At 35.1% G+C, this 27,112-nt stretch overlaps 1 protein-coding gene across 1 annotated transcript in view; it reads left to right on the top strand.

The window, feature by feature from the left end:
* The window catches only part of LOC123554821 (sodium/hydrogen exchanger 1-like), a 68,050-nt gene that overhangs the window by 29,886 nt on the left and 11,052 nt on the right, over positions 1-27,112 (top strand). The window contains exons 9-19 of the mRNA XM_045345171.2: positions 737-807; positions 8,162-8,273; positions 8,431-8,608; positions 8,963-9,084; positions 9,483-9,565; positions 9,919-10,047; positions 11,139-11,231; positions 11,752-11,820; positions 12,013-12,122; positions 12,396-12,455; positions 12,567-12,643. Of these exons, the coding sequence (XP_045201106.1) occupies positions 737-807; positions 8,162-8,273; positions 8,431-8,608; positions 8,963-9,084; positions 9,483-9,565; positions 9,919-10,047; positions 11,139-11,231; positions 11,752-11,820; positions 12,013-12,122; positions 12,396-12,455; positions 12,567-12,643 (1,104 nt within the window). The remainder of the gene's footprint in view (positions 1-736; positions 808-8,161; positions 8,274-8,430; positions 8,609-8,962; positions 9,085-9,482; positions 9,566-9,918; positions 10,048-11,138; positions 11,232-11,751; positions 11,821-12,012; positions 12,123-12,395; positions 12,456-12,566; positions 12,644-27,112) is intronic.

Below are 27,112 nucleotides of genomic sequence, written 5' to 3'. Positions count from 1 at the left end.
CCAATGCTCAGCAAGCACAGTCAGTGTCGTCTGAACAAACTGTCCAATGCTCAGCAAGCACAGTCAGTGTCGTCTGGACAAACTGTCCAATGCTCAGCAAGCACAGTCAATGTCGTCTGAACAAACTATCCAATGCTCAGCAAGCACAGTCAATGTCGTCTGGACAAACTATCAAATGCCCAGCAAATTTTTGAATACATTTTATATATGCACGAATGTTATTGTGATATTTCAGAAGCTAACATATATTTGTATTGAGTATTAACTTTACTCAATGTCTTACAAGAAATAAAGACCAAACGGCCTGTTCCGCGAGGTCGGGGTTTAATACAAGATGCAGAAATGTGTGCAATGGCTATGTTTTGAGTTAGACTCACGGAGAAAATGACTGTTTGTTTCAGTCTTAAAACTGAAAAGACTTGAGAAACATACAAAAATTTAATTAAACAGACAAAGGAGGCAGAGATGGTAAATAGACAATATAGTTATTTCATCAATAACGAATGTTATATACAGTGTATATTTCGTTTTTATGTACTAACAAAGTAAATGAAAATAGATAATATTGAATTCAGATTTTTCGCCATACTTTAAGATTTTCTAGATGTACTGAGTTGTTTTCGGAAGCTACAACGTAATTGTACTAGATAAACAGTGCAAGCAGCCACAAGGCATTTTGTAACAAATTAATATGCTTGCTACTTCGCACTCTTCATCATTCTCTTTTTTATTTCAGATGGAGTAACTGTAGTCTTGTACAATGTTATGCAAATATTTAACACAATGCCTACAATTACAGTTGACCAGGTAAGCAAGTGTATATTATACAGTTTTAAGAAGTCTCTTAAGTGATATGCAAGATGATGTAATACGCCATTTGAAAAAGTATTTTTTTCTGTTTTATATATATATAGAGAGAGAGAGAGAATTAATTAATACGAATTAAATCACCACCACAATATACCAGACCAATTACGGCAAAGCGCCTAGCAGTACAAACGAACATGCACATGCCACAGCAAGTCCACTAACCCAATAAGATTAGTTTCGATACTGCTTTATATACGAGCCCGAATGGTTAGTTTCGATACTGCTTTATATACGAGCCCGAATGGTACTACACATTCGTACTGGTTCAATATTTGCATATATATACTCAAATCTCTGTTTTCATGTCTCACAAATCAGTAGTGACTTTTTAGTCTTTATAACTGATTGGGACCAGAGAAGCTATATTTTCTCTCTCTGAAAGTTAACTGGATCTCGAGGATACATTGAATATATATAGATAATTTGCGTTAAAGGATATAATTATATTCAGAACAGTTGACTTTCCCATAATAGAGATCCGCTAGGATACAAGTTCGCATTATAAATTATTATATAGTAGAGAGAATTAATTAATACGAACTAAATCACCACCATAATATACCAGACCAATTACGGCAAAGCGCCTAGCAGTACAAACGAACATGCACATGCCACAGCAAGTCCACTAACCCAATAAGATTAGTTTCGATACTGCTTTATATACGAGCCCGAATTGTACTACACATTCGTACTGGTTCAACATTTGCATATATATACTCAAATCTCTGTTTTCATGTCTCACAAATCAGTAGTGACTTTTTAGTCTTTATAACTGATTGGGACCAGAGAAGCTATATTTTCTCTCTCTGAAAGTTAACTGGATCTCGAGGATACATTGAATATATATAGATAATTTGCGTTAAGGGATATAATTATATTCAGAACAGTTGACTTTCCCATACGTGAGATCCGCTAGGATACAAGTTCGCATTATAAATTATTATATAGTAGAGAGAATTAATTAATACGAACTAAATCACCACCACAATATACCAGACCAATTACGGCAAAGCGCCTAGCAGTACAAACGAACATGCACATGCCACAGCAAGTCCACTAACCCAATAAGATTAGTTTCGATACTGCTTTATATACGAGCCCGAATTGTACTACACATTCGTACTGGTTCAACATTTGCATATATATACTCAAATCTCTGTTTTCATGTCTCACAAATATATATATATATATATTCATTTAAATTTTACGTGTAAAGGTAAAAATAAATGCAACGAACAAAATTTGCAATTAAATAAACTCGTGTACTAGCATTGTGAAACTGTGTATAAGTCTCTACTGCTTTCTGCACGACTAGCTAGGAATAGCCGTTTTTAGTGTCAACAAACGCTCTAGGAAACAATGTCTGGTCTTGTCTGTTATTTTAGGCCGAACACAAGCTTGTTTATTGTGGTTCTGTTTTTACAGTATTCTCGAATATGTAATTGTGTGTCTGTTTAATCCTGTAATACCTACAATGTTTAAGGACACGTCACGGCTGAGATAGTTCAGCATTATTGCAATACACAATCTGTATTAAAATTGTGTTTCTTATACATGTGCTCATTAGATAATTCCTCAATATATGTATGTGAAAATAAGGGATGTGTGTGAGTTGCTCTAATTAGTGACAAATGACTGAAACAGTAGGAACTCTTACGTGATTAGGATAGACAAAACGACAGTAAGTTAACAATATATTCTTTTATTGTTTTAATTTGTGAGTTGTAAGCTACAATATAGAAGACCCATTTTTAAGAAAATCAAACTGGAAGTTAGAAATAACAGATTTTTTTAATTAGGTCATAAGTTATCATACACCTGTCAAAATTTGTCATTAGTTTTCACGAGCTGCAAAGTTATTTTTGTCTCTCCATTCTGCAAATGCATTGTTTTTGTAAGTATCTTGGTAGGACATTGTAGTGTGTAACTTACTTTACATTCCACATTAATATTTATGCTTGAAATTGCTTTGTTGAGCTCAGTGAAGTAACGTAAGAATTTCTATAGTTTTTGTTTATTGTCTGTTATAAAGGTACCAAACTTCAGTATCAAGATATAAGAATTGTTCCATTCTGGTAGACAAATGAAACTATTTGGTTGAATTATAACATAACGGTTTTTGGAAAGAACTGAATAATCTTTGTTTTTTTATCATTCACCGGAAATTCAAAACGCGATACCACCTTAATAAAACATTATTAACAAATAACTATCCATAATAACATGAAATTCATGTACATTCAAAAATAAATATGTAATAAATGTGAGATGCTAGTGGTGTGAAAGACAATCATATTATCATTGTTGGGGATACTGAAAACAGAAATATTTTTTTGTCAGTATAAAAAGGTAAAGGAAGTATAGTATCTTTCTACGCAGTGTTAAAATATTATACTTAGCAATGTAACGTAGCTAGGTTCGATTACTAACGAAAGCAAAAAGTTTACTATAAGCTGTTGGCTATGCACATTAATAGGGTCAGGTTACTCTAACCTATTGTATTCGCACTCAGAATTGACCTGTTTGCTGTAAGCTCTTCTATACGAACTCAAAATTGGCCTTTTCTGCAGGCTGTTGCATACGGACTCAAAATGGACTTGTTTACTGTAAGCTGTTGCATTAGAACTCAAAATTGACCTGTTTACTCTAAGTTGTCGCATTAGAATTCAAAATTTGCCCTTTACTGTAAGCTGATGCATTAGAGCTCAAATTGGACCTGTTTACTGTGCGCTGTCGCATTAGAATTCAAAATTGACCATTTACTATACTCTGTCGCATAAGAACTCAAAATGGACCTGTTTACTGTAAGCTGTTGCATTAGAAAACAAAATGGACCTGTTTACTGTAAGCAGTCGCATTAGAACTCAAAATTGACCTGTTTACTGTGAGCTGTCGCATAAGAAAACAAAATTGACCTGTTCACTGTAAGCTGTTGTATACGCAGGCCTTCCAGCATGGCCTTGCAAAAAAGTAGGAGAAAAGTAGGAGGCCCCTTAACAAAAAAGTAGGAAAAAACAGGAGGTTTGAGGACAAAAAAGTAGAAAAAACAGGAGGTTTGAGGACAAAAAAGTAGGAAAAGTAGGAGGTTATTAACATGAAATTTGCAATGCTTACCTTAACAGCTGTTAATACTACACCTACACCAGGCCCTGACCCAGAAATGTTTGACTGGAAGGTACCAGTCTAGAACGAAGACGTATCCGTCAAGGCGCATAGCGATCGCTGAGAGCGGGCAGGTATTGGAGGGGTGCCTTTTACCATGTTGGGGGCGGGGGGGGGGGTCATTTACACGTGGCTGTACTCCCTTCATTTGAAGGAGGTCAGGGGGCTCTCCCCCTGGAAAATTTTGAAATACAGTTATGAAATGGTGGCCTCTGGTACATTTACTAGTGGCTATACTCCCTCATTTTAGGGGGTCAGGGGACTCTCCCCCTGGAATTGTTTTAAATACAAGCAAGTAATGCTGGCCTCTGGTGCATTTTTAGGTCTAAATTTTGAGGTAATGGAGGGGCTACTCCCCTCTTGATGGGAGGGGGTAGGATCAGGGGGCTCTCTCTCTGGAAAATTTTGAAATACAGGTATGAAATGGTGACCTCTGGTGCGTTTCCAGGTCTAAATTTTGATAAAAAATATTCCTTTGCCAAATTAGTAGGGACTAGGGTGCATCTTTGATAAGTATAGGTCACTTCCCAGCCCCCTTTGCCCGGCCCTGGACACGGGCCTGTAGACTGGCAACCAAATGATGACCCCCAGATGTCTTGACTGGGAGTTTCTATGCTTGAATCAGTGTGGTTTGGTAGGATTATAGGTACTTTGATATGAGGCAATGTATTGCAGGAGGCACTAAATGGCTGCCAGCAACAAATCAAAACATCATCTGCAAATATAACTACTACTAAAGCTGTTGTTTTTTTCCTTTTTATGTCAAGCATAAAAGTAGGAAAAATAGGAGGTTTTCATCAAAAAGTAGGAAAAAGTAGGAGGCATTTAAAAAAGTAGGAAAAAGTAGGAACGCCGGAAGGCCTGTATACGCACTCAAACTGGACCTGCATACTCTAGGCTGTCTTATTAGAATTCAAAATTGGCCTTTTTACTGTAAGTTGTCGTATACGCACTCAAAATGAACTTGTTTACTGTAAGCGCCCGCATACGTAATCAAAATGGGCCTGTTTACTGTAAGCCGCTGCAAACGAACTCAAAATGGACCGGTTTACTGTAAGCCGTTGCATATGAAATCAAAATGGACCTGTTTACTGTAAGCTGTCATATTCGAATTCAAAATGGACATTTGTATTGTAAGCTGTTGCATACGAACTCAAAATGGGCCTTCTTACTATAAGCTGTCGTGTATGAACTCACAATTGTTCTGCTTACTGTAAGCTGTCGTGTATGAACTCACAATTGTTCTGCTTGCTGTAAGCTGTCGTGTATGAACTCACAATTGTTCTGCTTGCTGTAAGCTGTCGCATATGAACTCATGAACGTAATAGGTAAGGGTAGATCACAGAGCACTAAAACACAACCTCAGAGCAACGCATTTGCAAAGTAGGCCCACAACAAAAAGAAGCTGTAACGGAAGAATATTACAGACGGGTTGCTTCAAAAATCCACGTACCTTAAAATTTTATGCAAAATATAGATAGAGGGCAGGGGGGGGGGGGGGGAAAGGGTTAGAAAGTGGGGTGGGGGAGGAGGTTGAAGGGGAAAGTAGAACAAGGATGAATATACAAATGGAATGCTACGTTCCTTAATCACAGTTACACTACAACGTAAACCACAATAGCGCAGACATTCATGTACCAAAGATAAATACACACAACCACACCCAACTAACTAACATAGATAAACAGACAAGTAAGATACAACAACCCTGTAGGGCACCGCTTTAGACACACAAGCACACAAACGCACACATATAAGCAGGAAAAAACATTTGTGTACCGCCTTAAGATTCCGGCAGCCAAAATAAAGGGGGGGGGGGGGGGGGGAGGGGGAGGGCGCGGAAACTAACTCATAGTTAAAGGGGAGGGTATGTCAAAACAAGGGAGCGCAATTGCAAGGGGAAAGGATGGGGTGATTGGGGGAGTGAGGAGAAGGAGAGAAAAAACGCTAACAACAAACAAGACAACATACGCAACACGAAATAAAAGACAAAGGGGCACCGCCTTGGAACGGTTAGTAACCTATATAATGGAAACTGGGGGCTTAAACGCGTTTAGGGCATGTCAACCTCGCACTTACCCTATATTCAACAAGTAAGACAACACAATGTAAATAAAATCTCCGCCGAGAAAGGCTCTAACATTAGCGAAATAATACCAGATCATATTAAGTAAAACATAAAATTAAGGTAAATCTAAGGTGTAATTACACCAATGTACTCAACAAGCCTAATTTTTAAGGGCTGCAAGACGAAATTCCACTCCCTCCGTCCGTTTTATGTAGGATTTAGGAGAAAAGCATCATGGAGTCTTACATTTTATTAGTCATCGCATCATCAAATAGGAAAGCGTAGCAATTAACTGCAGAGGGGTCAATCACTAAACATGCTCTGTGCTTCACGATTTTCGCATCGTATCCTCTTTTGATAAACTTTTTAACACATTTTACAAATATCTGATTAAAATAAGGACTATGTTAAGTTTTCCGAATTTTATAAACTACATAGTATTCCGGATGTGTAAGTCCAAGTTTTAAAAGTGTTTTTAGGTTAGTATTATATTTTTCTAACAGTTCGGACGATCTGTAGTAAAATTTACTGAAAGCTTTCCGTAGCTTACGATAACGGTAATCCTGTTGTAATAAGTTCTTGGTAATATGAAGATTTCTATCATTAAAATCCTCTATCTTTGAGCAAGCTCTTGCAAAACGAATAAGTTGTGAAATATAGACACCGTATGATGTTGCTCGAGGGACATCTCCATCAAGATGGGGAAAGTTGACAGTTTCAAAATAAAATAGTCCCTTTTATCATATATTTTCGTTTCTAGATTATTATTCACAATTGTTAAATTTAAATTAAAAATAAATGACGCTTCTAAATCTGAAGTATTAGCCTTGTTAAGCTGTATAAAATATCATCAAGATACCTTGAAGTTCCATTAAAAGCTTCAATAATTTGAAATTGTGTCTCAGTGGATAAACTAAGCATGAAATCTCTTTCATAACAGTATAAGAATAAATCAGCAATGAGTGGGGCGCAGTTGGTTCCCATCGGGATACCTATTACTTGTCTGTAAGTTTTATTATCAAATTTGATAAATATGTTATCTAGTAGAAACCTTAGAGCGTCACAAACCTGATCACAACTCCATAGGTTGTATCTCTTAAATTTACTATTAGAAAAGAATGCTCTAGTTTCATTGCATGCCAGATAATTAATGTTTTCTCTTGCAAATGTTTTCTCAATTAAAGCTACCAGTTTTTCTTTAATACGATTTATGTGGTAAATTAGTATAAAGAGTCTTGAACTCAAAATTGACGTTTTAACCGTAAGCTGTTGCCCACGAACTCAAAATGTGCCTTTGTACTATAAAGTGTCGCATACTAACTCAAAATGAGCCTGTTTTCTGTAAGCTATTGCCAACGAACTCAAAATGGACAGGTTGCCTAGGAATTCAAAATTTGCCTGCTTGCTGTAAGCTGTTGCATATACGAACTCAAAATTGACATGTTTACTGTAAGTCATTGCCTAGGAGCTCAAACTTGGCCTGCTTGCTGTAAGCTGTTGCTTATGAACTCAAAATGGACCGTTTTTCTGTAAGCTGTTGCATACGCACTCATAATGGGCCTGTTTACTGTAAGCTGTCGCATACGAATTCAAAATGGATCTGTTTACTGTAAGCTATTGCATACGAACTCAAAATGGGCCTATATACTGCAAGCTGTTGCCTACGAATTTAAAATGGGGCCTTTTTACTGTATACTGTTACATACGAACTCAAAATGCGCCTGTTTATAGGAAGCTGCTGCCTACGAACTCAAAATGGACCTGTTTACTGTAAGACGTTGCCTACGAACTAAAAATGGGCCTGTTTACTGTAAGCTTCTGCCTTCAAACTCAAAACTGGCCTTTTTACCGTAGGCCGTTGCATACGAGATCAAAATGGACATGTTTACCATAAGCTGTTGCTTAGGAACTTAAATGGATATGTTTACTGTAAGCCGTTGCATACGCACTCAAAATGGGCCTGTTTACTGTTAGCTGCTGCATACATATTTCAAAACGGCAGGTTTGATCAAACAAATTGAGCACCGACAATCTTTGTTTTATATCTATTTCTTGTTTCAGATTTTCCTAGGAATTGCAAAGTTCTTTGTTGTTGTATTCTTTGGACTGGCATTTGGTATCGTTTGTGGGTTGATATCGTCATTCATTACTAAGTACACAAATTCTGTAAAAGGTAAACTTGTACTTATATATCTGACTTACACGTTCTGCTATTTATCTACTGTTTTGTTAAGTTAGCGATGTGATGTTGAGTAAATTTTTCTACTGCTAGGCAGAACCACTATTTATGTGATACAATACTTTTCTAAGTATCTATGATATATTTGCAGTGGTGGAGCCACTGATTGTATTTGGATTTGCCTATCTCTCGTACATATTGTCCGAACTGTTTGAGTTCTCTGGAATTGTCAGCATTATAACCTGCGGTATTGTACAGGTCCACTACGCTTTCCACAACATCACCAACAAATCTCGACTGGCCATTAAGTTCTTTGCCAAAGTCATGGCGTAAGTTTGATTTTTGTACTGACAAGATTTCTGGCTTCTTAAGCTGGATTTATTATTATTCATAATTAATTTATACATATAAATCAAATGTCTTCATAATTTGTGATATAATTTGTTTGAGTGATATGACCATTGATGTGCAACATACATTTTGTACTTCAAAAATAATAGGTTGAGGGAAAACTTACAGAAGGAATCTTCCGAAGTTAAATTATTTTATACATTTACGCATATACCTGAGGGTCTTTCATCAGATATCAGTGAATGGCAACTTTTCATTGACTAAAATGTATAATTACTACATTTTTGACTTGTTAGTTACAATTTCTAATGCACTCATTTGTTTATTTGTAGTACAGCTAGTGAGATAATTATATTTCTCTTCCTTGGTATTGTCACAATTGACCAAACACACAACTGGAAAACCGGCTTCACATTGTGGGCACTTTTTCTGTGTATATTCTACAGATTTCTAGGTGAGATAGTACGACAAAATTCATTTCGAAAAACGTTGAAATCTAATAAAAGAAAGTTGGAAATAACATTCATTATGGACATTTTGGATTGTTTTAGCCCGTTAGATATACTGACAAGGTACACGGGCAACTTTACTTACTGAATCTCATTTTAACCTTGTTGCCGCATGCATATCTATTTTTATTCGACCTAATGCAGCAAAGTAGATATTTTTCGTTGGCTAGTGTTTTGCATCTGTAACAAGATCTAGCTTCTTCATAATAATACATGTAAACTGAATAAAATTAGATTATTCAGTTTTGGTTTTATATCTATTATTTACCAATGCCCCCCCCCCCCCCCCCCCACCAAAAAAAAAAAATGAAAAAGGAATACATGGCATGTTTTTTTTTTTCAGTGACGTATAGTCTATCATTATGTATCAACAAATTCTCTACTGGCAGAATCCGGAAAATACGACCAGATGAAATGTTTATGATTGCAAGTTATTTTTAGCTTTTCTTTTCTCTAGATATATAAAATACTATGTATACTCTATGGGATTAAACAAACACTGAAACAGCGACCATTTCTGTAACCAAATTAAAACATTTCTGCAGATAAGAAAATAAACTGATGCGTATATACCCAGGCGTTATTGACTTTCGTCCTGGAAAATATGAACTGTAAAATCAAAATCAAAACGTGAATATGATGTACACAATATTAAAGGTTTACATACCTATTTTTGTTATGCTTTTTCACAGTTAGGTATATAACCAGACGTCTTAAAAGAAACAAGTGTTTCAGAGCCAACATGTCTATTATATGGATTATATAATATATTGTTTCAGAGTTACGGAGGACTGCGTGGAGCTGTTTGTTTCTCACTTGTAGCACTGATAAACGAAAAGGAAATTCCAATGAAAAACATGTTTGTTACGACCACTCTTTTCGTGATCTTCTTTACCGTCTTCATTCAGGTAATTTTAGTTGTAGAATTTGTAAATTTATGAAAGCCTGTGGTATCAAAATTTTTATTCAAATTAGACGTAGATCTATACGTTCATAAAAAGACTGCAGGTCATATCTGAGTCGTTCAAAATATTCTATTGTCTGATGTCTCATGTCCACTGAATCAGACCGTTCTTTATTTCAAATTAAATCCTCTTACTTAATATTCTACATTTTCTAAAATATCCGATTTTCAAAGAATTATATCGCTATCATAGTCTTAACTTTTATAAACGAAAGCTACACTTTAATTTACCCCTTTTCGTTTCTTTCAATGTCTCCTTTCTTGCAAGCGATAGGAACGCCGATTGACATAATGCTTCTATACATACCGAAACGCAAAACATAAAGCTGTTGAGAATGGGCATGAGGAAAAGAAGAAAGATTAGGACTATTGATATCTGAACTACCTGTGGCTAGACCTGCGCAGGCGCACATTTGATTTGATAGTGATCAGTCTACAGAGAAATAATTGGCTTCATTAAACAAAATGCGCTCGTGTCTATTTTCGTTAGTCAGTTAGTAGAAAAATATAATTAACAGTCCATTTACCCCTGACAATAGAAATATATACTCCTTTTATGATTAACAGGTTCTTTAAAGGCGTTTCTTACATTACATACATTAAACAGTCTCCCAAGGGCGACAATCCATTCTGTGCATGCTCGGTTTAGACTAAGGATACACGCGAAGCCTTCTTTCCTGGGGAGAACTAGTACTTGCCTCTAGTATGCGTGTCTCTTCTTATAGTTTTTTGTCTGTACTGTAAAGTATCACTTTGTATGCATCCTGCATTTTTTATTTTGGAAACTGTGTACGTTATATTTGTTATCTGCTTAATTCGATCATATCTAAAGATAGCAGAACTTCAGTTTTGTATTTTGCTCTTTCGTAGCATATCTAAACTACTTTTCTGAATTCGAATGCGGGGATGGGGTCACAATTTAGTGGTCGGTTAGAACTATCCAGTCATTTTAACAAAAGACTTTATATTATATCTTAAGTGTTTCTTCAGAATTGGTTTGTGATTTGTTCAACTTGTTTTTCTAAATGTTGAAAGGGTGGCACTATCAAATGGCTCGTAAAAATACTCAGAGTCAAGTTAGCTGAAAGTAGGCCAGACATGCAGATAACTGAAGAACTTTCAAACCATGTAAGTGTACTTGCTTTTGCATATCAACATGAAAACGGACACAGCTCTATTTAAGAACATCAAGATTAAGTGAAAATAAGGCTATGTAATATTTAAATTCCTAACTGATTTTTTTATGAAAGTCTAAAATCTAATGTACAATTAATCAATCAGCTTTATGTCGTCTGTTACTAAGCAATAAAATAATATTTCTAAAAGTAGCACCAAATCACATTTTTCTACGGTGACCATAGTTACATGATTAGCATGTAAATATAATTTAGAATTCAGGAAACACTCCCCTCCCCCACCCCCCGGCACCCCAATCCATCTATCTATTAAATATTGAATATGGAATTGTGTCTCATCTAATCATTAAAAAAAAGGAATTAAACTATTTGTGGTGACATATAAATTAAGTCAGGTTTAACAACGACATATAGTAACAAAACTTTGTCTGTCTGTTATTTAGCATATCCGATAATGTCAAATTTAAACAACAAGATTTGTATTTATTGTGTTTATTTCATTTTGTTCATAGGTTTTTGACCATATAATGGCTGGTATTGAAGAAATAGTGGGGTACACGACTGGAGAACATCACGTAAAAGTATGCGCATTACTTAACTACCGCATAATTTTTTCTTAGATTATTTAAATAAAGGTTGTTTTTTTCTGAAACCATGCATGAAATATTCATTGTGTAAATATCAAAAGAACACACATACATTCTGTACAGTACATGTTTGATTTGTATAACTTGTCAACAATGACTTAGTGTTCTCAATGTTTGCAACTACAGGAAAAACTAGACCATATAGATGATACAGTCATTAGACCAAAATTACTGAGAAACGCTACAAAGTCCGAGTTAGATGATATTTCACATTACTACGAAAAATTGGTAATGAAGTAAGTTCCCAATTTTTTCTTTATTAGTAATTTTGTTGATCAGACTGATCAGTCAGACAATTTGGACTTTTAATCAGTTTCATAGTTATTTCTGGTATAAGTAGATGGTGATTTTAATAAAAATGTTTTGTAAAAAAATGTTATCGAATCTTTATCTTCGGTAATTATGTTGATTTTTCAAATACATTAACATTAAAATATTTTTTCGTAGCAACATACATGTACATTTCAAATTGTTACTGTATTTCATCATTTGTTTCAATTTATTTACAGAGAGCATTACAAAAATCTTCAGTTAAGTGGAGCTAAACTTCCAAGAGTGAAAACAGAAATGTAAGTAGCAAACCTGCATCAACAATTTCCATAAAAGATATTTAAAGTTTAGACTTTTTTTCTATACACAGTTGTTATCTAATATTTGAAATGTTTCATTCTTTATTTTAGCCGGCATTTAGACAGCGAGTTAGCGTTAGATAAGCTTGGTCATGATGAAGACGAACACGAGGCTCACCAAAGACATGGTAGGAAAATATGCTGGTTACAATACTCTCTGTGCTTATAATCATCTTGTTCAATATTTGATAAACTAATTGTACTGTTTTATGCTCCTCAAGTGGAAACTTCGTCCGTCCGTCCTGCAATTAATGTCCGAAGTATTTCCCAGCAACCACTGTTGAAGCTTCATAGAAACTTCACTCTCAAATATTAGTGTTCCGGTCGGAAGATTTTTTTCACTGAGTTATCGCCCTTTGATTATTTTCAACATTAGTATAATATAGTACCATTTCCTATCCGGAATATTCCTCGGCAACCACTTGTAATTTATCAAAACTTTTTTCTTCAGAGGAGATGCGCGTATGTTGGATGGTTTTTCACTGATCATTGCCCTTTGATAATTGACATAAATATACTGAAGCACCATTTTTGTTTGGACTATTCATAAACAACAACTGGATTGAATTAGCGAAACTTCATAAGAAGCTTTACCCGTTAGAGATGCGCATAATTTCTTAATGGTCTGGTCGGCTGATCTTTCAATGAGTAAATACCATTTATTATCCAACATTAGTATACTATAGTACCATTTCTTGTCTGGAGTATTCCTCAGAAACTACTTGCCGGAATTCAGCAAAACTGTATAGGAAGCTTCACTGTCAAGAGAAGATGCGCATATTTTCTTCATGTTACGGTCGGATGTTGTTTAGCTGAGTTATTGCCATTTGATTATTCAACATTTGTAAACTATAGCGTTGTCTTTGTTCAGAGTATTTCTTAGCAACCACTCACTAGAATTCAGTAAAAAAAAAAAGTCATATAAAACAAACTTTACTCTCAAGAGGTGATGCGCATATTTTCTTCATGTTCTGCTCAAAATATTTTCACTGATTTAATTATTCACATTAGTAAACAGTAGCACAATCTTTGTCCGGGGTATTCCTCAACTGCTCCAGACTTCACTCCCAAGATGAGATGCGCATACTTTGTGTGTGATTTTTCTCAACAACTACTTGCTGAAGTTTTAAGAAATTCTTTGGAAGCTTCACTACTATGAGGAGGTATGTGCCCAGTCGATGAACAACGCTGTTGTGCTTTTGTGCTTTAAATATGCAGTTATCATCATTTGGAAAACATCCATCGGTTTTACCGATATTTTCTAGTTTGACTTCTTATTTAATGCTGTTGGTTTAAACCTTGAGTATTCACTTTTCAACTGAAAATTATAATGTACCTGTTGTGAAGTTTATAGTCATTAAATTTATTGGTATGTCTCACCGAGTCTATTGAAATATATTTATACTAACAGGTTAAACATCACTCTATTACATGCTCTTATATTATCGGTGAAATAAATTTCACATTTCACTGCCAAACACTTTTTTATTAATAAGAGACAGTCAGATTGGAAACTTTGCAGTGGTCCGGTTCCGTTTCTTTTCTACCCGTCATTGGTGTCTTCATAATGTTGAACATAATTAAATTTGCTGGCAAATGCAAGTGAGATTTTCTGCTGCCATCGGGTACCCATTCTCACTAAGCAGCCGTTAGACCTAAGTTATATCTACACAAACCATAGCACCCGTTGATTCAGAAAATAGATTAACATTATCTCGACGATCTCAATTCAGTAACTGTCCAGATATTCCACGGTTGCCAACTTCCTGAAGAACGCTCGGCCAACTTCCACTTTTACGGAATTAAATTGTAAGAAATATCTTGTGGTAATAACAAATACATACTTGACTGTTTCATATACTTATACTGATGACTGAATGATTAAACTTGTTGCATAAATGTGTCTTTTGTACTTATTTTCCAAAAATAGGATGGCTTTGTTTTTTTTTATTTTCGGGGACTGAACATAGACATTCTGCATCACTACGAATTACGATAGTTGGCATACAAATTGCTTCGTATTTAGTATTATTTTAACCTTTGAGCATGTAATAAACAAAAATTTCGCATTCGTGAAATGTAGGTTTTCTCCCTTGTCAGTAACGGATAAATATAGTATTTGTGAAAATTAACGAATTTAACTTATATATCAAATTTTCGGCAACCTGTCCTTTATCAATACGTGAAGAGTCAATTTTTGTTCCTTCTCTTTGATTCGGTAAGTCACACTTGAATGAGCAATTTACCTCGAAAGCTGTTGTCAGTACAAGCTGGCCAATCAAACTCTGTGACCTTAGAAATAACCTTTGACGTTAAAATTACTCTGTGACTGAACGCGCTACGCGGATTACATATTACTACATATTACGGGGATGGTTGATTGATTCTTTTATTTCCTCCATTCTTGAGGAACATAACATATGTACAAACAGATAGACATATATCAGAAACAACTAAATATTATCGTTACCTTCGAATGCATGGTTAACATGTGAAAACAAACCCCATTGCGACCCTCTAATTATGCGCAACAAATTCACGCATCGAATTGTACACTACATGTGGAAATGGATAGACCAGGTCAATGTCTTACTGCCGTATTAGTCACCTGAAAGTGGTAACGGATTTACTTTGTTGTTGGATTTAACAATTTATGTTAAATTACTAGCGTAAATACTAACTTGATATTTTTGGCAGTATAAAACAGCACAGTTTTTTTTAATTTTAGTTTTTATTTGTATTTTGGTACAAAAATAAACGCACCCTTAGAGCAAAATGTAACGCTCCCAGGGGCACTATTTAACATGGGTAGTCGACGAAAGTCCCCACCTGAAATGGATGGAACAACTTATTTCCAGCCGAGCCCACGGCAGGCGTCATATTTACCTCCCCAGCATCCAGTCTAGAACGATACTGTTGCAAACAGTACCAAGTAAAGTAAATCGCCCAGCACTGAACACTAGTCGGGATATTAGCCACAACCGGGAATCGATCCGGGTCCGGCAATCGAACTCGGATCGCTGTCGTTGTAGTCAGAACTGCTAACCACTACGTCACTGACTCCCTGATTAAACAGGGGGATACGGAATGTCAAAAAGGTAGAATGGTCTTTGCCTTGTGTCCGATCCTGGGGTTCTACACACTGATGACCAATATTTAAAACAGAAATTGCAACCAAAATTTTACAGGATGATCATTATATATTTATAAAGTCGTGCCCTAGAAGGAACTTTTGCTATGTTTTAACTTGTATATTTACTAGTATTTAATACCCATTTTAATAATATTCTTTTAAATATGGAAGACATTTGAATAAACATATTCTGATAATGTATGCAGAAAAACAATCAGATAGTAATTGGTCATAATTAGAACTGAATATCGACTAAACCTTAACCTTTGTTTACTTGAATGCTGGAACATTGAAAAGAGTGTCCAATATTTTCCTTCAGTCTTTTAACACAGCTATTAAAAAGTGTGTCTAATACAGGTTCTTCAGTTTAGTTACACAGATACTGAATAACGTGTCCAAGATTGTTTCTTCTGTCTTGTAACATGTTTATTGAACAGTGTGTCCAAGATCGTCAGATGTCAACGTGACGCTGTGGCCCATAAAAGCATATCATCTCATCTCTTGTTTGGGGCTGTGACATTCTGAGATCATCTAAATTTGAGAACCTTTTCAACGTTTCTTTAGCACATTTGACCCTAATGGCATTTTTTCCTTGGTTAACATGAGGCACCCATCAGGTACAAACTTTTCTTAAACCCAAGTACATGTACTTGGTTTCTCCCCTTTGACATGCCAAGAATAAAAGCTATCAAGGACACCGTGCAGCTTGTGTCTTCATCAATCTGACGTCTTACAGTAGTACAATGTTCTTTGACGTCACTGTTGTTTGGGCCTGCCAGGACGAGCCCTGTTATTAAGGATTGCCTGACAATTTTTAACATACCTGAGCCTTTACCTGAGCCAAAGGCTCAAGGTGAGCTTTTGTGACTGCCCGATGTCCGTCGTCCGTCGTGCATCGTGTGTCAAAATTTCTAAAACAATCTTCTTCTTTAAAACCACTGGGCAGATTTATACCAAGCTTCACAGGAATTACCCTTGGGTAGCCCCCTTTCAAAATTTGCCAAAGAATTGAAATCCATGCAGAACTCTGGTTGCCATGGCAACCGAAAGAAAAAAAAGAAGAAAATCTTCTTGTCCAAAACCAAAGGTACTAGGGCTTTTGTATTTGGTGTGTAGCCTCATTTAGTGGTCCTCTACCAAGACTGTTCAAATTATCCCCCTATGGTCAAATATGTCCCCGCCCTGCGGGTCACATGGTTTACATAAACTTATATAGGGAAAAACTTTGAAAATCTTCTTGTCCAAAACCACGGGACCTAGGGCTTTGATATTTGGTATGTAGCATCATCTAGAGGTCCTCTTCCAAGATTGTTCAAATTATCCCCATATGGTCAAATATTGCCCCGCCCTGGGGGTCACAAGTTTTATATAGACTTGTATAGGGAAATACTTTGAAAAGCTTCTTGTCTTAAACCACAGGGCCTAGGTCTTTGATATTTTGTATGTATGTCTACCAAAATTGTTCAAATTATCCCTCTATTATAGCCCCGCCCAGGGGATCACATGGTTAATATAGAACTTTAAAAATCTTCTTGTCTGAAACCACAAGACCTAGGCCTTTGATATTTGGTATGTAGCATTGCCTTTTGGTCCTCTACCAAGATTTTTCAAATTATTACTCTGGTGAGAAAGGAGGCCCTGCCCCGGCGGTTCCTAGTTTTACATATACTTATATAGGAAGAAAACTTTAAAAATCTTCTTGTCTGAAACTGCAACGCCTAGGCTTTTGATATTTGGTGTGTTGCATTGCTTAGTGGTCCTCTACTAAGACTATTCAAATTATGCCCCTGGGATGGAAAGAGGCCCTGCCCTGGGGTCCCAAGTTTTACTTAGACTAATAGAGGAAAAAACTTTAAAAATCTTCTTGTCTGAAACTGCAAGGCCTAGGCTTTTGATATTTGGTATGTTGCATTGCCTAGTGGTCTAGTACCAAAATTGTTCAAATTAAGCCCTGGGGTGGAAGGAGGCCCTGCCCTGGGGTACCAAGTTTTACTTAGACTTATAGAGGAAAAAACTTTAAAAATCTTCTTGTCTGAAACTGCAAGGCCTAGGCTTTTGATATTTGGTATGTTGCATTGCCTAGTGGTCTAGTTCCAAAATTGTTCAAATTAAACCCTGGGGTGGAAGGAGGCCCTGCCCTGGGGGTTCCAAGTTTTACATAGACTTATATAGAAAAAAATCTTCTTGTCTCAAAGTTCAAAGACTAGGCCTTTGATATTTTGTATGTGTCGTTGCTTAGTTGATCTCTAACAAGATTGTTCGAATTCTGCCACTGTGATGAAAAGAGGCCCCACCCTGGGGGTCACTTGTTATATGATTTATATAGGACAAAAAAACTTCAAAAAAATTATCAGATCGTATTTCCTAGACTGTTTAATTATAATTACCTGATGAACCCAAGAGATAAGGGGTCACTGACTTTGACTTACTGACCTACTTGTTTTTTTTTAAGATATAGCCTTGAAATTTGGGTTACATGTACAGTTTTGCACACCGATCTTAAAACTGACTTTCAGTGACCATGAATATGACCTACTGACCTACTTTCTTGTTTTTTTTTAAGATACAGCTTTGAAATCCGGATGACATGTACAGTTTTGCACACCGATCTTAAAAGTGACTTTCAGTGACCATGAATGTCACCTACTTTCTTGTTTTTTAAGATACAGCCTTGAAATTTGAATGATATGTACAGTTTTGCACACTGATCTTAAAACTGATTTGAACAGGGTGCCTAAGATTTTTTATTCAGTCTTGTAACAAAGATATAGAACAGGGTGCCTAAGATTGTTTCTTCAGTCTTGTAACATATATATTGGGCAGGGTGTCCAAGATTGTTTATTCAGTCTTCTAACATAGATATTGAACAGGGTGCCTAAGACTTTTCTTCAGTCTTGTAACATATATATTGAACAGGGTGCTTAAGACTTTTTCTTCAATCATGTTACATATATATTGGACAGGGTGTCAAAGATTATTTCTTCAGTCTTGTAACATAGATATTGAACAGGGTGCCTAAGATTTTCCTTCAGTTTTGTAACATATATATTGAACAGGGTGCCTAAGACTGTTCCTTCAATCATGTAACATATATATTGGACATGGTGTCCAAGATTGTTTCTTCAGTGTTGTAACTTAGATATTGAACAGTGTGCCTAAGATTGTTTATTCAGTCTTGTAAGATAGATATTGAACAGTGTGTCTATGGTTGTATATTCAGTCTTGTCACATAGATATTGAACAGGGTGTCTAAGATTGTTTCTCCAGTCTTGTAACATAGATATAGAACAGTGTGCCTAAGATTGTTTCTTTAGTCTTGTAACATAGATTTTGAACAGGGTTCCTAAGATTGTTTATTCAGTCTTGTAACATAGATAATGAACAGGGTGCCTAAGATTGTTTATTCAGTCTTGTAACATGGATGTAGAACAGGCTGTCTAAGAATGTTTCTTCAGTCTTGTAACATAGATATTAAGCAGGTGTCTAAGATTGTTTATTCAGTCTTGTAACATATATATAAAACAGTGTGCCTAAGATTGTTTATTCAGTCTTATAACATAGATATTGAACAGGGTGCCTAAGATTTTTTATTCAGTCTTGTAACATAGATATAGAACAGGGTGTCTAAGATTGTTTCTTTAGTCTTGTAACATAGATATTGAGCAGGTTTCTAAGAATGTGTATTCAGTCTTGTAACATATATGTAAAACAGTGTGCCTAAGATTGTTTATTCAGTCTTATAACATAGATATTGAACAGGGTGCCTAAGATTTTCTATTCAGTCTTGTAACATAGATATAGAACAGGGTGTCTAAGATTGTTTGTTCAGTCTTGTAACATAGATATTGGGCAGGGTGTCTAAGAATGTGTATTCAGTCTTGTAACATATATGTAAAACAGTGTGCCTAAGATTGTTTATTCAGTCTTATAACATAGATATTGAACAGGGTGCCTAAGATTTTCTATTCAGTCTTGTAACATAGATATAGAACAGGGTGTCTAAGATTGTTTCTTCAGTCTTGTAACATAGATATTGGGCAGGGTGTCTAAGAATGTGTATTCAGTCTTGTAACATATATGTAAAACAGTGTGCCTAAGATTGTTTATTCAGTCTTATAACATAGATATTGAACAGGGTGCCTAAGATTTTCTATTCAGTCTTGTAACATAGATATAGAAAAGGGTGCCTAAGATTGTTTCTTCAGTCTTGTAACATATATATTGGGCAGAGTGTCCAAGATTGTTTCTTCAGTCTTGAAACATAGATATTGAACAGGGTGCCTAAGACTTTTCTTCAGTCTTGTAACATATATATTGAACAGGGTGCTTAAGACTTTTTCTTCAATCATGTGACATATATGTTGGGCAGAGTGTCGAAGATTGTTTTTTCAGTCTTGTAACTTAGATATTGAACAGGGTGACTAAGATTGTTTATTCAGTCTTGTAACATAGAAATTGAACAGGGTGCCCAAGATTGTTTCTTCAGTATTGTAACATAGATATACAACAGTGTGTCTAAGATTGTTTATTTAGTCTTGTAACATACATATTGAACAAGGTGCCTAAGATTGTTTATTCAGTCCTCTAACATAGATATAGAACAGGCTGTCTAAGATTGTTTCTTCAGTCTTGTATCATAGATATAGAACAAGTGTCTAAGATTGTTTATACCGTCTTGTAACATAGATATAAAATAGCGTGCCTAAGATTGTTTATTCAGTCTTGTAACATAGATATTGAACAAGGTGCCTAAATGTTTTATTCCGTCTTGTAACATAGATATTAAACAGGGTGCCTAAGATTTTTCTTCAGTCTTGTAACGTAGATATAGAACAGGATGCCTAAGATTATTTCTTCAGTATTGTAACAGATATTGAACAGAGTGTCCAAGATTGTTTATTCAGTCTTGTAACATAGATGTTGAACAGGATGCCTAAGATTGTTTATTCAGTTTTGTAACATATATTGGACAGGGTGCCTAAGATTCTTCAATCATATAACATATATGTTGGACAGAGTGTCCAAGATTGTTTTTTCAGTCTTGTAACTTAGATATTGAACAGGGTGACTAAGATTCTTTCTTCAGTTTTGTAACATAGATATAGAACAGGATGCCTAAGATTGTTTATTCAGCCTTGTAACATAGATATAGAACAGGTTGCCTCAGATTGTGTCTTCAGTCTTGTAACATAGATATTGGACAGCGTGTCTAAGATTGTTTATTCCGTCTTGTAACATAGATATAAAACAGCGTGCCTAAGATTGTTTATTCAGTCTTATAACATAGATCTTGAACAGGGTGCCTAAATGTTTTATTCCGTCTTGTTACATAGATATTGAACAGGGTGCCTAAGATTGTTTATTCAGTCTTGTAACATAGATATAGAACAGGTTGCCTAAGATTGTGTCTTCAGCCTTGTAACATAGATATTGAACAGGGTGTCTAAGATTGTTTATTCAGTCATGTAACATAGATATAGAACAGGTTGCCTGAGATTGTGTCTTCAGTCTTGTAACATAGATATTGAACAGGGTGCCTAAGATTGTTTATTCCGTCTTGTAATATTGATATAAAACAGCGTGCTTGAGACTGTTTATTCAGTCTTCTAACATAGATATTGAACAGGGTGCCTAAATGTTTTATTCCGTCTTGTAACATAGATACAGAACAGGGTGCCTAAGATTGTTTCTTCAGTCTTGTAACATATATATTGCACAGGGTGTCTAAGAGTGTTTATTCCGTCTTGTAACATAGATATAAAACAGCATGCCCAAGATTGTTTATTCAGTCTTATAACTTAGATATTGAACAGGGTGACTGAATGTTTTATTCCGTCTTGTAGCACAGATATAGAACAGGGTGCCTACGATTGTTTCTTCAGTCTTGTAACATATATATTGGACAGGGTGTCTAAGATTAATTATTCCGTCTTGTAACATAGATATTGAACAAGGTGCCTAAGATTGTTAATTCAGTCATTTCACATAGATATAGAACAGGGTGCCTAAGATTGTGTCTTCAGTCTTGTAACATAGATATGGAACAGGGTGTCTAAGATTGTTTATTCCGTCTTGTAACATAGATATAAAACAGCGTGCCTAAGATTGTTTATTCAGTCTTATAACATAGATATTGAACAGGGTGCCTAAATGTTTTATTCCGTCTTGTAACATAGATATAGAACAGGGTGTCAAAGATTGTTTCTTCAGTCTTGTAACATATATATTGCACAGGGTGTCTAAGATTGTTTATTCCGTCTTGTAACATAGATATTGAACAAGGTGCCTAAGATTGTTAATTCAGTCATGTCACATAGATATAGAACAGGGTGCCTAAGATTGTGTCTTCAGTCTTGTAACATAGATATGGAACAGGGTGTCTAAGATTGATTATTCCGTCTTGTAACATAGATATAAAACAGCGTGCCTAAGATTGTTTATTCAGTCTTATAACATAGATATTGAACAGGGTCCCTAATGTTTTATTCCGTTTTGTAACATAGATATAGGACAGGGTGTCTAAGATTGTTTATTCAGTCATGTAACATAGATACAGAACAGGTTTCCTAAGATTGTTTCTTCAGTCTTGTAACATTGAACAGGGTGTCTAAGATTGTTTATTCCGTCTTGTAACATATATATAAAACAGCGTGCCTAAGATTGTTTTTTCAGTCTTCTAACATAGATATTGAACAGGGTGCCTAAATGTTTTATTCCGTCTTGTAACATAGATATAGAACAGTGTGTCCAAGATTGTTTCTTCAGTCTTGTAACATAGATATTGAACAGGGTGCCTAAGACTTTTCTTCAGTCTTGTAACATAGATATTGAACAGGGTGCCTAAGATTTTTGTTCAGTCTTGAAACATAGATATTGGACAGGGTGTCTAAGACTGTTTATTCAGTCTTGTAACATAGATATTGAACAGGGTGTCTAAGATTGTTTCTTCAGTCTTGTAACATAGATATTGGGCAGGGTGTCTAAGAATGTGTATTCAGTCTTGTAACATATATGTAAAACAGTGTGCCTAAGATTGTTTATTCAGTCTTCTAACATAGAAATTGAACAGGGTGCCTAAGATTTTCTATTCAGTCTTGTAACATAGATATAGAACAGGGTGCCTAAGATTGTTTCTTCAGTCTTGTAACATATATATTGGGCAGGGTGTCCAAGATTGTTTCTTCAGTCTTGAAACATAGATATTGAACAGGGTGCCTAAGACTTTTCTTCAGTCTTGTAACATATATATTTAACAGGGTGCTTAAGACTTTTTCTTCAATCATGTGACATATATGTTGGGCAGAGTGGCCAAGATTGTTTTTTCAGTCTTGTAAATTAGATATTGAACAGGGTGACTAAGATTGTTTATTCAGTCTTGTAACATAGATATTGAACAGGGTGCCTAAGATTGTTTGTTCAGTGTTGTAACATAGATATAGAACAGGATGTCTAAGTTTGTTTATTTAGTCTTGTAACATACATATTGAACAAGGTGCCTAAGATTGTTTCTTCAGTGTTGTAACATAGATATAGAACAGAATGTCTAAGATTGTTTCTTCAGTCTTGTATCATAGATATAGAACAAGTGTCTAAGATTGTTTATTCCGTCTTGTAACATAGATATAAAATAGCGTGCCTAAGATTGTTTATTCAGTCTTGTAACATAGATATTGAACAGGGTGCCTAAATTTTTCATTCCGTCTTGTAACATAGATATTAAACAGGGTGCCTAAGGTTTTTCTTCAGTCTTGTAACGTAGATATAGAACAGGATGCCTAAGATTATTTCTTCAGTATTGTAACAGATATTGAACAGAGTGTCCAAGATTGTTTATTCAGTCTTGTAACATAGATGTTGAACAGGATGCCTAAGATTGTTTATTCAGTTTTGTAACATATATTGGACAGGGTGCCTAAGATTCTTCAATCATATAAAATATATGTTGGACAGAGTGTCCAAGATTGTTTTTTCAGTCTTGTAACTTAGCTATTGAACAGGGTGACTAAGATTGTTTCTTCAGTCTTGTAACATAGATATAGAACAGGATGCCTAAGATTGTTTATTCAGCCTTGTAACATAGATATAGAACAGATTGCCTTAGATTGTGTCTTCAGTCTTGTAACATAGATATTGAACAGGGTGTCTAAGATTGTTTATTCCGTCTTGTAACATAGATATAAAACAGCGTGCCTAAGATTGTTTATTTAGTCTTATAACATAGATCTTGAACAGGGTGACTGAATGTTTTATTCCGTCTTGTAACATAGATATTGAACAGGGTGCCTAAGATTGTTTATTCAGTCTTGTAACATAGATATAGAACAGGTTGCGTAAGATTGTGTCTTCAGCCTTGTAACATAGATATTGAACAGGGTGTCTAAGATTGTTTTATTCAGTCTTGTAACATAGATATAGAACAGGTCCTGATTTGTTCATCTAACATGATATGTTGTCAGTATTGTTTTTCAGTCTTGTAACATTAGATATAGAAACAGGTGCTAAGATTGTTTATTCAGTCTTATAACATAGATATTGAACAGGGTACCTAAATGTTTTATTCCGTCTTGTAACATAGATATAGAACAGGGTGCCTAAGATTGTTTCTTCAGTCTTGTAACATATATATTGCACAGGGTGTCTAAGAGTGATTATTCCCTCTTGTAACATAGATATAAAACAGCATGCCCGAGATTGTGTATTCAGTCTTTTAACTTAGATATTGAACAGGGTGCCTAAATGTTTTATTCCGTCTTGTAACATAGATATAGAACAGGGTGCCTAAGATTGTTTTTTCAGTCTTGTAACATATATATTGGACAGGGTGTCTAAGCTTGTTTATTCCGTCTTTTAACATAGATATTGAACAGCGTGCCTAAGATTGTTTATTCAGTCTTATACATAGATATTGAACAGGGTGCATAAATGTTTTATTCCGTCTTATAACATAGATATAGATCAGGGTGTCAAAGATTGTTTCTTCAGTCTTGTATCATATATATATTGGACAGGGTTTCTAAGATTGTTTATTCCGTCTTGTAAAATAGATATAAAACAGCGTGCCTAAGATTGTTTATTCAGTCTTATAACATAGATATTGGACAGGGTGCCTAATGTTTTATTCCGTTTTGTAACATAGATATAGAACAGGGTGTCCAAGATTGTTTATTCAGTCATGTAACACAGATATTGAACAGGTTGCCTAAGATTGTTTCTTCAGTCTTGTTACATAGATATTGAACAGGGTGTCTAAGATTGTTTATTCCGTCTTGTAACATATATATAAAACAGCGTGCCTAAGATTGTTTATTCAGTCTTATAACATAGATATTGAACAGGCTGCCTAAATGTTTTATTCCGTCTTAAATGTATGAACAGGGTGTCCAAGATTGTTTCTTCAGGTTGCTAACATAGATATTAAACAGGGTGCCTAAGACATTTCTCAGTCTTGTAATTAGATATTGAACAGGGTGCCTAAAGTTTTTCTTCAGTCTTGTATACATATGTATATTGGACAGGGTGTAAGATTGTTTATTCAGTCTTGTATGATAGATATAGACATGGTTGCCTAAGATTTTTCTTCAGTCTTGTTAACGTAGATTAGAACAGGGTGCTAAGATTGTTCTTCAGTCTTGTAACAGGTATTGAACAGGGAGTCTAAGATTTTTTAGTACATTGCTAACATAGATGTTATACAGGATGCCTAAGATTGTTTATTCAGTTTTGTAACATATATTGACAGGTGCTAAGATTGTCATTCAGGTTTGTGACATAGTTATTGGTCAGGGTGCCTAAGATTGTTTATTCAGTCTTTTGACATAGATATAGAACATGGTGCCTTAGATTGTTTTTTCGATCTTGTAACATAGATATAGAGCAGGTTGCCTAAGATTGTTTCTTCAGTCTTGTATACTAGGTGTAAGAATAGTGCCTTAGATTGTTTATTCAGTCTGTTATCATAGTATATTACAGGTTGTCTAAGATTGTTTATTCAGTCTAGTAACATAGATATAGAACATGGAGCCTTAGATTGTTTATTCAGTCTTGTAACATAGATATTGAACAGCGGTTGCCTTAAGAATTGTTTTTTAGTCTTAAATTAGATATAGAACAGGATGCCTAAGAATGTTTATTCGTCTTGTTACATAGATATTGAACAGGGTGGCTAAGATTGCTTCTTCAGTCTTGTAACATAGATATAGAACAGTCTGTCTATGATTGTTTATTTAATCTTGTAACAGAGATATACAACAGGAAGTCTAAGATTGTTTCTTCAGTCTTGTAACATAGAATTAGAACAGGATGTCTAAGATTGTTTTTTCAGTCTTGTAACATAGATATTGAACAGGGTGCCTAAGATTGTTTCTTCAGTCTTGAACATAGTTTTTGATGTTAGGTTGCCTAAGATTGTTTGTTCAGTTGTTGTAACTATATATGAACAGTGATGTACTAAGTTGGTATTGTTCTAGTCTTGTAACATAGATATTGAACAGGGTGCCTAAGATTGTTTCTTCAGTCTTGTAACATAGATATAGAACAGGATGCTAAGATTGTTTATTCAGTCTTGTAACACAGATATAGACAAGGTGCCTAAGATTGTTTTTCATCTTGTAACGTGTATATAGAACAGGATGTTAAGTTTGTTAATTTAGTCTTGCAAACACAGATATAGAATCAGGGTTCGCTTGAAGATTTTTTATACGTCTTGTAACATAGATTATTGTAACAGGATGTCTAAGATTGTTTCTTCAGTCTTGTAACATAGATATTGAACAGGATGTCTAAGATTGTTTCTTCAGTGTTGTAACATAGATATAGAACAGGTTGCGTAAGATTGTGTCTTCAGCCTTGTAACATAGATATTGAACAGGGTGTCTAAGATTGTTTATTCAGTCATGTAACATAGATATAGAACAGGGTGCCTGAGATTGTGTCTTCAGTCTTGTAACATAGATATTGAACAGGGTGTCTAAGATTGTTTATTTAGTCTTGTAACATTGATATAAAACAGCGTGCCTATGATTGTTTATTCAGTCTTGTAACATAGATATTGAACAGGATGTGTAGATTGTTTTTCAGTGTTGTAACATAGATATAGAACAGAATTTCTAGATTGTTTCTTCAGTCTTGTAACGTAAATATTGTACTAGTTGTAAGATTGTTTCTTCAGTGTTGTAACTAGATATAGAACAGATGTCTTAAGATTGTTTATCAGTCTTGTAACATAGATTTGAACGGATGTTTAAGATTGTTTTTCAGTGTTGTAACATAGATATAGAACAGGTTGCGTAAGATTTGTGGTCTTCAGCCTTGTAACATTAGATATTGAACAGGGTGTCTAAGATTTTTATTCAGTCATGTAACATAGATATAGTAACAGGTGCTAAGAGATTGTGGCTTCAGTCTTGTAAAATAAGATATTGAACAGTGTGTCTTGAAATTGTTATTACGGTCTTGTAACATTGAT

The sequence above is a fragment of the Mercenaria mercenaria genome, chromosome 7 (assembly GCF_021730395.1).
Source record: "Mercenaria mercenaria strain notata chromosome 7, MADL_Memer_1, whole genome shotgun sequence".
In the NCBI taxonomy this organism is placed as follows: Eukaryota; Metazoa; Mollusca; class Bivalvia; order Venerida; family Veneridae; genus Mercenaria; species Mercenaria mercenaria.
The sequence above is the reverse complement of the archived record's forward strand: the minus strand, read 5'-3'. Positions and strand labels throughout refer to the sequence as shown.